This window comes from Oncorhynchus gorbuscha, linkage group LG05 (assembly GCF_021184085.1).
Source record: "Oncorhynchus gorbuscha isolate QuinsamMale2020 ecotype Even-year linkage group LG05, OgorEven_v1.0, whole genome shotgun sequence".
NCBI lineage: Eukaryota > Metazoa > Chordata > Actinopteri > Salmoniformes > Salmonidae > Oncorhynchus > Oncorhynchus gorbuscha.
Genome location: NC_060177.1, coordinates 35,564,121 through 35,577,005, shown reverse-complemented (window position 1 = coordinate 35,577,005; position 12,885 = coordinate 35,564,121). Strand labels below are relative to the sequence as shown.

Here is a 12,885-nt window from a genome sequence, read left to right as displayed (position 1 = left end):
CACACACACACAGGCCCTCATTCACTCTCACACAGCACTGAGAGGGCAGTCAGTTGCTAGAATCTGATCTTATTCACGCGAAAGACAGACTGGTCCTCTCCTCCCTGTCTCTGTCCCCTAGAAAACTGCCAGCCACAATCAAGCCATTGAGGGCCAGGGGCCAGGCTTGATACATACCCTCACAGCCGGGAGAATGTGGAGGGACATCTGAGTCTATTATAAGTCTATCAAATCCACATTGAGAACACAATCATCCTCAAGTGTCCCAAGTGCATGACTAGTTGAGCTGATGTGCAGATTCAGTGTGAATGCCATTATGTCACATGATTTCCCATTCATATGTGTGAAGCATCCCCAGTTAAACCTCTGTATGTCCTATGGGTGTTCGAATTAGATGAAACATTGACCCATCGGGGAGTAGTTAAAGATACAAACCACCACCACTCTCTCCTCAGAAGAATGAGTCATCATGGAACATACAAAGCCTAATGGGATCCTTTCCAGATTGCTCACCATTTCTCCAATAGCCCATTGGCTGGTCCAATTTTCCACCACCTACTAACAATTATGTACTCCATCTCTTTGTGGTGGGGTTGTTTAGTCTTGGTACAGTTTTTCATTTTCCAGTGACATTTACTCTTGATCCCTGTGTGTGATGTGCTGAATATTTAACTTAACTAATACATGAGGAATATCCTCTTCAATTGGATCAGAGTCATTTATCGAGGGCCATCATAAAAGTGTGATTGTTTTCACATCTGTCACAACAGTCTTTACAAATGCACTGAAGCCGGATGCATGAGCAGGATCAACTCCACCTAACACGCCCACTTTAGATCCGGCACGACTGTGAAAGAGAATTTTCTGAAATGCACAGCTGGGTAAATTAAACAGCAGTAGCTTACATGCCGGCTGTTTATCTTTCGTAATCGTTTCAGACACGCAAAGTGACGAACTCAACACCTTTCTCTGACGTGCATTGGATATTTGCAGTGTAGACTATCAGCTTAATTCCTGCATAAATCAGGTTATTACAGAGTAATTAACACGTCTATCACAATCGAGACAGAGGAACACTGCTGACACTGTGGACACTGAAAGCAATAATCGCATAGGCTATAGGCATACTGCCGTATAATAAATCAAACATCCGGAGAATCATACGAATCACGATTTATGCTGCATTACAGTTTGTCAATCACTGTGTGCGTAAAGATAAGTGTTGATAATATGTAGAATATAAAAATGAACATCTGCACATACCACATTGTTGAGAAAATCCCCTTCATTCAAATCCTCAAGGTCCAACAGGTTGGCACTGGGGAAAAGTTTATCCGGGGCGAAATTGTCCAGAATGGTGTCCATAAGTGCAATTGCTGTAATTAAACTCTATGATAAAATATATTTTCAAAAAAGCAATAAAAGGTAAATCGTTTCAAATGTTAAGAACCGATGACAGCAGCTCTTTTAGGCTGCTCTGTTCTGAACTGTCTCTTATACAACTATAATGTTGTTATGCATCCCGCGACTCAATAGCGTGTAGTGCTTATTAAGATACTATTTTAGATTTTATATGCGTTGTTATGATGCGCGGTGTCCTCTAGTTCATTCAAATCAGCGACATCCAGCTGCGCTCTGTCTCTAAGGAACAAATCACGTGATTAATATTCATGATGGTACCGCCTCACTTTCTCTGCACACATCCCCCGCCTCTTTTTATTTCATTTTTTAAAGAAGCAGTAGCTTCGGTATTCTCTGACTCTTCTTATAGCTTTGGGGTATTTTGAGTGGCATGTAGAAAGTGCAGATCTCCAATGAAAAAACATCAGGTATATCTCTGTGAAGGTCCTCTCAAAGTATTAGTATGCAGTTCTAACACATGTATGACAACTATTTATTTAATGAGGTAAGTTGACTGAAAACACATTCTCATTTACAGCAACAACCTGGGGAAGAGTTACAGGGATGAATGAACCCATTGGAAACCAGGGATGATTAGGTGTCCATGATGGTATGAGGGCTAGATTGGGAATTTAGCCAGGACACCAGGGTTAACACCTCTACGCTCACAATAAGTGCCATGGAATCTTTAGTGACTACAGAGAGTCAGGACAGCTGTTTAACAACCCACCCGAAAGACTGCACCCTACACAGAACAACGTTCCCAATCACTGCCCTTCGGATATTATTTTTTAGACCAGAAGAAAGAGTGCCTCCTACTGGCCCTCCAACACCACTTCCAGCAGCATCTGGTCTCCCATCCAGGGATCAACCATGACCACTCCTGCTTAGCTTTGGATGAAAGCCAACATTGGGATGCAGGGTGGTATGCTGCTGGATAAAAGATGCTAAGAGACCGATCAAAATGTACAGAATGCTTAACTGGAGAAAAATAATTTTGGATTAGGCCTAGTCCAAAAAATATTTTGCACTGACTAGCCTATAGTCTATGTTCTGTTCAGTTTGTGGAGAACGCAAAGGGGAGGAGGACCAGAGGTCAACTTTGATAGCTTGCTACTACTATAATTTAATTGATTAAAAACTAAATGTTTCTTGCCCGTGATGTGTTTATCTAAGTTATTAACCTCACAATAAGCCAGAATCAAGTCACTTACATTGTTGTGCTGAAACTTGAAGCAGCAGCCTTGGCACAATCAATCCGAAATGGACAGCTCATGGTGCTGAAAGTAGATACATTTGAGTATGCATAATTAATTTCAACCATCCTCATTTAATTAGACTTTACTAACAAGAGGTCTTTGTGTTGGAGCCTATTTCTTTATATTTAAGAAATTAGGTAAGCCTACCTGTTTGACAGACAAAATTAAGCTATGGACTGCTATAGTAAGTTTTAAGTTCCTCGGCGTACACATCATGGACAAACTGAATTGGTCCACCCACACAGACAGCATTGTGAAGAAGGCGCAGCAGCGCCTCTTCAACCTCAGGAGGCTGAAAAAATTTGGCTTGTCACCAAAAGCACCCACAAACTTCTACAGATGCACAATCGAGAGCATCCTGTCGGGCTGTATCACCGCCTGGTATGGCAACTCGGGGACAAACTACCTGCCCTCCAGGACACCTACACCACCCGATGTGGAAGGCCATAAAGATCCTCAAGGACAACAATCACCCGAGCCACTGCATGTTCACCCCTCTATCATCTAGAAGGCGAGGTCAGTACAGGTGCATCAAAGCAGGGACCGAGAGACTGAAAAACAGCTTCTATTTCAAGGCCATCAGACTGTTAAACAGCCACCACTAACATTGAGTGGCTGCTGCCAACATACTGACTCAACTCCAGCCACTTTAAAAATGTAAATTGATGTAAAAATATATCACTAGCCTTTAAACAATGCTACTTAATATAATGTTTACATACCCTACATTACTCATCTCATATGTATATGTATATACTGTACTCTATATCATCTACTGCATCTTGCCATCTTTATGTAATACATGTATAACTAGCCACTTTAAACTATGCCACTTTATGTTTATATACCCTACATTATTCATCTCATATGTATATACTGTACTCTATACCATCTACTGCATCTTGCCTATGCCGTTCTGTACCATCACTCATTCATATATCTTTATGTACATATTCTTTATCCCTTTACACTTGTGTGTATAAGGTAGTAGTTGTGGAATTATTAGGTTAGATTACTCGTTGGTTATTACTGCATTGTCAGAACTAGAAGCACAAGCATTTCACTACTGAAGTCAGCCTGCAGGCGCCCGGCCCGCCACAAGGAGTCGCTAGAGCTCGATGAACCAAGTAAAGCCCCATGGCCAAAACTTCCTGACGCTGGGCCAATTGTGCGCTGCCCTATGGGACTCCCGGTCACAGCCGGTTGTGACAAAGCCTGGGATCGAACCCCAGGCTGTAGTTAAGCCGCAACACTGTGATGCAGTACCTTAGACCGCTGCAATGCTTTTACTATAAAGGGGCTCTTTCCACCCCTACTCTTATCAACGGTGGTCTGTGTACCCACAACCTTCTGGCCCGCAGCCCTGATGCCTGTCCAAGAAGTCAGGGCAAAAGAAGAGATGTTCTCTGCTATCTGCTTTGTTTTAATTATTATTTGGGGTGTAGATGTAACGGATGTGAAACGGCTAGCTAGTTAGCGGTGGTGCGCGCTAAATAGTGTTTCAATCGGTGACGTCACTTGCTCTAAGACCTTGAAGTAGTAGTTCCCCTTGCTCTGCAAGGGCCGCAGCTTTTGTGGAGCGATAGGTAACGATGCTTCGTGGGTGACTGTTGTTGATGTGTGCAGAGGGTCCCTGGTTCACGCCCGGGTATGGGCGAGGGGACGGTCTTAAAGTTATACTGTTACATAGAGTACCATGAGTCAAAATACCAATGAAACCTAGCAGTCAAACAAGGAAATGGTTCAAATTGTTTTTTCACCATTAATTTTCCCATAGGGATTTTAGAAACACTTAAAATAAGAGCTGTGTTTCGTGTAAGCTTACCCTGGTGTGACATTTTGATAACCTTGTAAATCTCTCAAGGACAAGGTGACTTTTATCAACATATTTGCCTGTATGCACCCCCAAAAATGAAATGCTAATTAGCGGCTAATGTGTCTATCATAAAGAACTACAAATGTCATGATGATCTAGACGAGATGGCCAAATCGAGGCAAAGGTAAGAATCTCTGGAAGAACTATCTAATATTAGCTAAATTTAGTAATGAATAAATTGCCTATATTTCTTTCAATTGACAATTCTGTGAACTGTCTTGTGCAAGTTTTAAATGCACAAAAAACCTGTTAGCAAAGGCGTTAGCTAGAGATTATGTGCAGGAGCTTTCAGGGATTTGTAGCTTTACATGATGTCTACTTTGTCTATTTTCAAATCTGAGAGTAAATAGAAACAAATATATTGATAAAAGTCACCTTGTCCGAGAGAGATTTACATGGTATTGAAATGTCACACAAGAGTAAGCCCACATGAAACACAGCCCTTATTTGAAGCATTTTGAAAATTCCCAATGGGAAAATGATTGGTTAAAAAACATTTGGAAGTTTTTTTTGTTGTTGGTGGGGGGGGCTCTTTTTTATGGGTTTTTGTGACACCTTCAATGTGGGGCTCTTACAGTCACTTGTTTTTTTCAAGCGTTCAGGGAGGGTTTAGGTCAAATATATTTTGTTGAAGGGAGGGCCATCCATTTTCCTAACAGAGAAGTCTTATTTTCTCCATGTAACCCTTATTATAAATAATGTTTACTCCCTAACATTCCATTGTATCATGAAATACTAAAATACTACACACTGTTAAGCTGAATAGGAACTCCAATATGCAGTGAGGTGATTCATACAGTTCATAAAGAGGATACTTATTATGTTGTCTCTTCTGTGCACTATGTATACAGTAAATCCATCCGAATGATAGAGACATCTAAACTGACCGAGAGTGTGGATTTGAGGTTTTGAACACCCTGCTGTCCTTGTCTGGCCTGATGCATCAGTGTGTTCTTGACTGCAGTGATATACTGACTGCGTGTGTGTGCCTGCGTGTGTGTGTGTGTGTGTGTGTGACGAGAGGAGGGGAGTGGCTGGCTGGCTGACTGAGTGTGTCAGCCACAGGATGCTACTATGATATAGTGCTGTGGCGAACCAAGCTTTTTCTCAGCTCACAGCCAGGCCTCATTTACACAGCAAGGCGTCAGGATCAGATCCCATCACCATGTGACCAGAAAGTGTGAGAGTCAGTTTGATTGAGTTGGATAACATCCTTGAGTGATCACGGGCTAAAATGAGTTGCCTAGTGGCGTGATAATCACCTATTTTGCAGGACTTTTAAAGACATGAATTGAAGAGCCCATTCATCTTGAGAGGCGATTGACAGCGACACTTCTTGTGCCGAGCTGATTGTAGTCTCTGATCACTGGGCCGGATTCAGTTCACACCTGGTTACCCGATTTGACCTCCTCCGCTGAGGGGATGGATCAATAAGCCGGTTTTAACCCAGTCAAGCAAATCACAGTGTCGGTGCGAACGGATGATCTGGATCTTTACGCAGCTCTGGTGCCTTTCAAGAGGGAGCAATAATGAAGATTTTCATCCCATGGTCTTTAACAGCACTTCAGGGGGACAGTGGCCACCTGATCCTGGAAAATATTCCCATTCTTGTGGTTCTTTCTCTCCACCATTTCCTCCAGATCCTCAGCTAATGTTTCAATTCCACTCTCTGTCCCCTCCTTCAGGGACTGTTTAGGTGCCCTAATTTGTAAAAATCTGCCCCATGATGCATTACACTCAGCCGTTTGTGTGAAGGTGTCGTTGACTGTGTGTGGTGTAATATGTCATTTCAAACCAGTATATGAACAGAATGTAACCTGCAGAGGTATTTCTGAACCCTTGTTTTGTCAGGTAGGCTATCCCCCAAGTGTTCAGTGTGTATTTGTTAGTATGCTTACATTGTAATGAGTACTGTTTAACACCCACTGATATAATTCATTCCTGTGTTAAATCCTGGATGTGTTTCATTTCTCAAAATCCTGTGATATGTGGCCTAAGGCAGGCAGGTTGTATTGAATTTCTGCTTTATGTTTACCTATCTCTCCTTACCCATCTAACATGCTTAACGGAGGGAAATAACTAATAATCACTTATGCAACACTCACTTTCTGTCATTTGACCATTTGTTGATTTTTTGCTCCAGACCGGCAGCTGTAACAGTGGCTGTTTTAAAAAGCAGTGACCTTGTTCAAGACTCGGCCTGGTATTGACGCAAGTGCCCCTCTAAAGGAAGTCACTGAGATGAGGAGGGACAGTTGAAGCCGGCAGTTCTTTATTTCTTAAAATGAGCTTATTATCCCTAATTAGGAGCCCATTCTAACTGGAAATGACTCCTCGCCCGGGCTTCTGATGAAGCCGTCGCTTGCCGAGTGTAAGAGTGGCTTCAAGGTGCTCGGTGATTACCTATAATTACCTGGTCAATTAGAATACAGACAGCAGGACCACAGATGAGATCAGATGAGGACACTGTTAGATTTCTTCACTTTGTCTTTGTCCAGGAACATAGCTGTTTTGTCATTATACAGCACACCCCAACTCTCACTGGCATATATATTCTCACCAATTACTCTTTGAAGCAACAAGACGAGATGAAAGTGTGACTAAAACAGGACAAGGCGAAAGTGGCAACAAGACAAGATGATAGAACGTGGCTAAAACAAGTTTGACGCTTAACACGAGTTTCACCATTCGCGCACTGGGCTTCATATGTCGTACATCATACACCCAGTCCTTTCATGTGTCAGGCCATACATTAAACACTTCAGGTACACCATGGCTTCCTCTCACTCTCGTAGCTAATGATGGTGAAAACAAAGTGCCATAGCAACGCAAACACCTGGCGGGAGGGGGCTGTTGGCGCTGCTTCAAATGGCTGCCTCGGGCCTTTTACCTCCTCTCTGAAGCCTCTCCACAGCTCTTACGTCCGCCCTGTACGGTTGTAAACCCCACCCCGCTGCAGATGATGGCTGGTAGGAAAACGTACTATAAATCCCCTGAAGTTTTCCTTGACAAGATTTTGCCCCATTTAACGTGAAACGCAACGGTGACACATGACATCAAATGCAAAGGTGTCAACACTGGTTTTGCTGCAAGATGAAAGAGTTTGGTGCTGTATGACTGAATGTACAACGTCATGTAATCGTGGTGGTTTATAGACTGAGCAGCAGGAGGGTAAGCACCATGGTCATTCTGCGTGATGCCAACGACGTCCAATGCTGATGATGCCATTGCAGGATACAACAGGGAAAGAATGCTCAGGTCTGGACTGTGATGAATTCAATTGCAATCAACCACAGTAGCTGGTGCGCAATGGTACTAAACAGTGCTGTTTTTTGTGAACCCCAGACAAAACAAAATCTTAGTTATCATTTCGTTAGAATTACTCCAAGCGCTACCTTAGTAAAAAAGCAAAGACGAGGTGAATAGTGGAAGGTAGCATAAAACAGGACAACATGCCTTGTCACAACGTGACTATTTGTGACACACCTCACCTGCTTTGTTCACAGTGTGGCTGGAATACCAAGGCCAAGAAGACTAAAGGTCTCACCTCTTCATACCCATAGTGCATCTCCCCTCAGCTTTTTCCCTTTTGTCTCCCACCTCCAACCGGCCTCTTACATAATTGCGGGTGGAAACTTGACTCTGTGAAACAGACACCTGTGGTTGTCACATATAATATATTATTATAAAGGAGGATTGAAAGAAAGACAGGGACAGAGAGGGGGAAGACTCTGGAAAGGTGAGCAATATATACTACTTATTCTCCTATTGACAAAAGGATAAATAATAAACTGCATTGCTGCCATGGGGGACATTTTATATGTCGCTGATTCCTGCCAGTACTTTGACTCCTACCAAGGATAAATGACCGACCTCAGTGAACCTCTGTGCTCTTCTTATTTCACAGAATGAATGGGTGAATCAGCCAAAGCTAGAGCCATGCGGAATTTTGCTTAGGGATTGCCATCCAATATTATTCAATTTACGTCCCTTTTGCGGCTGTGTCATCTGTCAACTCCATTAGCTTGGCCACTAAGTATATCCCTACCTAATCTCGGTTACCCAGGAGTAAAATATAACAAAAGTTTGTTATGTCCACGAGAGATAAATCCCTACCTTATCGAGAAAGGACAAAAGAGCAACGCATGAATACGAGAAGGTGCGTGACACCCACGTACGTGACAAACCAGATGGCAACAGTGTGTGACATCCTCTCCATTAACAACACTCATTACCTGTCCCTGTCGTGCCGGTCTTTAATATGTATGTCCAATTAGAGGTTCTATCTCTAGAGGGTACCGATGACGGGTGAACAGGAGTGTTGTCCAACTGAGACATTGGCAAGGATTTCAACTCGAGGAGCACTTGCATAGTAGAGAGTGGGGACTCAAAGACAGTGATTTAGTGACGTAGAGTGCGGAGAGCAGTTACTCATGTGGAGACAGCGTATGATCACCGCCTTTCAAAAGAGAGTTGCACTTGAAGTCGCTCTCTGGCCAAAAATGACAGGGCTGCACAGAGAGTGGGATGTGATTATACCGTCCTATGTGGTGTAACCGGGTAGGACTTGGCTTCCCTGTCAGGGTTCGAGCCAGCTAAAGATGACTTTCAGTTGCACCCACCCTGTCAGCGCCCACACATGCGCATTGGAAAGTTGTCAATCAAAATGCTCATACTGTACAGTAGCCCTTTAATTGTACCCACTGTTTCAGAGGTCTCTGAAATGACCGGTAAATGAAAACACGCAACCCGAAAGGACGGACGGATGAAAGACGATAAAATATGAATTACGGTCATTATAATATACTGACACCCAACAACCAGCCGTCTAAAGCAAATGTACAACACATTCTGTTGCCTCTTCTCAATGGCACGTCTATGGAGTTTACTCTGGGGAGGAAACCCTTGTACAACACGTATGCCATTGTGTGTCCTGTACAGTGACTTGTTCTTGTACTTCCAATGAGCAGACCATTAAGCCCCTTTCTTGCACACTGAAGCACACGTATAGAACAATAACCTGTGTATATATACACACGAGTGAGGGAGTACTTACCAGGAAGAACTCTATGGAACCCGATGACAGGGCCTGGCAGAAAGAAACTAGCGGAGTCACAAAATATAATTATGTGCAGGAGAAAAGTAACAATATCCCTATACTGTCCATGGACTCTGGTAGACAAAGCACACCTGTGTAACACGCCCTCTACAGCTGAAAACTCAGGAGGAGTCCTGATATTGATCAATAGTAGTCCAATATTTCAATAGGCTGTCTGTCCCGCACTCTCCTCTGATCCCAGGACGAGAGGAGAAGAGCCTGTCAACTGCACCCACCCCATGATCATTATCCTAGCGAAAGATGGTCACTGGAGAGGATGGGTGTATCCCACCCCTCCAAAATAACGTGCCCCTCAGCTCTGAACGCGTTTACCTTTATGCCTCTGAAGCTACCCAGAGGCTGAACAACAACAGAGAGCTGATTTCACTTCAGGTAGACCTCCGCGCTACAGAAAACAGAGAAAGTAGGACGGGTGCTCTACAACAATGGACAAAAATCCAACAAAAGGGCCTACCAAGAAACACTTCCAAAAGGAATCCGTTGAGGCGGAGCTGATTTCATCATGAAGTTACCAGATATTTACCTAGTAGGGGAAATGTGATGAAGCTGGGTTGACACCTTAGATTGTCCTGCGTTATATTACATCACCTTTACTAATACTGTGCCTCTACATCTGTTGTAATGATTACCATCTTGAAACACAAGATACAGAGAAATTGCTTCCAATGTATACTGTCGGGTATGTACAGAAACAGTCAAGTCTGACTTGACAGGTTTATCTGAGAGGTAGATCCTATGACAATGCCCAACTGATCCTGGTAGCTTATTCACAATGGTAGCTTTACTAGGCCAATTTGTACATTTTTGAAGGTAAGAATCAATTCGCATGGATCCATAAGACCTGTAAGACATATAACCCCACGCTCCTGTTTGACCATAATTCGCGGCAATTTTTTTTAGCTTGAGTACATAACCAAAGTACATCACAAGGACGTCAGATCTTCCAGGGGTCCAGCTAGAACTATGAAGTTTGCGGGCAACTTTTGACTGCATAAGAATTGGCACTATTATCAATGTCATTGCTTTACCTTTTTGGTTTTCAAGGGGATGGAGTCCAGGACAAAAGGTCCTTGACGTCAGGAAACCGGATAAAACTATGACCCTGACTGACTCACCACTTACACTGGTAGCATCCAGTTCTGACTGAGGCACCCAGGGCTCCTCTGTCATTACGGGAACACTACACTCCGCTTTCCAGACACCAGCCTTGGGATGCCATGGTAACAGATTTAGCATGGTGGATGAATGAACACACAGTGAATGTAATGAATGACGGATATTTGCCGTATGCTTTTGTTGTCAGGTGTGAAATAACTGTAAGTATATCTTTATATGGCAAAATATGTTGTCTGTTCTTATGGGAGAAAAACGACACCAATTGAAGCGTGTACTTTCAGTGAACAATCATATTGAAATGGCTAAGAACCGTTACCGTGTCCATTTTCTGAGGTAATTGGAGTAATCATTTCGGATACTTCATGTTTTAAGAATTGAGGTCAAATCGGGGTCATGTTGTTTTACAAGACAACATGCACTGAGTAGTCTTTCAATGACCCAAAAGCCCATAGAACCACTTCAAATTACACGCAAACATGGAATAAGATTCAATGTTTGTTTCTTTCCATGCGTAAAATCCTGTTTTCGAGAACATAACATACTCCCTGATTCCCCAGACTATTGTGTACTGTATGTCTCCGAGAAGTGAGTCAACATTTTATTATTATTTTCCAGACCAATATTTTTACCACTTGGAAGATAATGTGCATATAATCTCATTTGTTACAGTAGCTTGAAGTTTATTCCCCTCACGATTTCTTCTTCCCACACAGCAAAAGTCGGCAGTTTTGGTGTTTTCCCCCCATATTCCATTTTACTATGAAGTACTCCTATTTTTATTTTTTTAGCACAGTGATTTACTCCCTTTCTTTTTCCCGTGTTGAATGTCACATACCCAATGACATTTTTCCTAAAGGTCAGATTTTGAAAACCATACTGAGATGCACATATGGTCACAGCTTATGTTTTGTCTGTTTGAACACACAAAGCTTCAGGTCAGTCCTGTATCAGATTGGCATTGGATTGCACCACTACCCAGACTACTCTCTACCTGTCTGTGTGTCATAAAGGACGTTTCAGCCATCTCTTGAATATTGCAATACTCTCAAACTGCAATTCAATTTCCTCGTGTTCTGTCCTGAATGGATGAAATTGACATTTTTTAAAAAAGGTTGAGAAAATGTACTCCAGATTTATGGAAACATGGCGAGGACTCTGGAACTCCTCGGCCTCTTTGTGTCAACAAACACAACAGTTTGTTGTGTTTGCAACATCTGTGTCCAAGTAATACAATATTTTCATTTATGGTGTGTGAGCACAGACAGTAAAAGAAGACGTTCAGGATCCAGATATCGATGGCCTTTACTCTAAAAGGAAACTGAGCACCAGAAGTGAAACTGCCCGGTGTGGCAAGGCAGTGTTTGAGTGACTGGGTGTATCCTATGGAAATCAAAGCCCGGTCTTGGATGGGTGCTCACTCTACAGGCCAGCTGGAACAGGCCTCAAAAGAGCTCCTTCAAAACCGTTGCCAACAAATCGTCTGCAGTCTGCACCAAGGTCAGGTTACGTAAGGAGCACACATGACAAAACCACTCCTGCCACCCTGCCCACTTCATTTTGTAGTTACCACAGGAGCACAGTGGTGAGGATGTTGTCCGTGGTCGGGAGAACAGCACTAGAGTTCACAGCACCTGGACACCACCTTGTTCATGAGGCCGTGTCACACAGCCTGACCCCAGGCTAAGTGTTTGGCTCTCTCCGTCTGGGCGTCCTGCCCGGGCTAACATGCTGTGTCTAATCAATCACAAAGTCCTGTCGTCTGTCCACCTCCATCGCACATAGACGTAACACACTCAAGCTGAAGGGTCTGTATCAAAACATATATTTTTTAAAGCTCTGTTCAGGGACCTGCTCGGAGTCTGGTCTCAGCTTTTTGTTCTTGTCACCTGCGAAAGCTTAGCAGTAATAGCTTGGTCTTATTTTTAGTTGGATCTGACTGGTCCTCAGCACAGCAGCATAACGCTCAGGGGGTAGTCCAGACAAGACGATAACCTAACCACCACCAAAAACCACCTCAGAAAGCTTTCATCAGTACTGCAACCATGGACATCACTCTTCCTCTCACTAAAACAATGAACACATACACTACATCTTCATAGCCTAAACCCAGATCC

General features: G+C 43.1%; 1 protein-coding gene across 2 annotated transcripts in view; it reads right to left on the bottom strand.

Annotated features, from left to right (window-relative positions):
• Positions 1 to 9,945, bottom strand: part of LOC124035889 (cyclic AMP-responsive element-binding protein 3-like protein 1) — a 30,027-nt gene extending 20,082 nt beyond the window's left edge. Inside the window, exon 1 of one of the 2 annotated variants that reach the window (XM_046349712.1) lies at positions 9,593 to 9,945. Coding sequence is in view for 1 of the 2 variants with exons in the window: in XM_046349711.1 (XP_046205667.1) it covers positions 1,264 to 1,365 (102 nt within the window). In the remaining variant the exon portion in view is untranslated. Of the gene's footprint in view, positions 1 to 1,263; positions 1,624 to 9,592 lie in introns of those variants that run through there. The other variant, XM_046349711.1, reaches the window with a different exon arrangement.
• Positions 9,946 to 12,885: the final 2,940 nt, after the last annotated feature.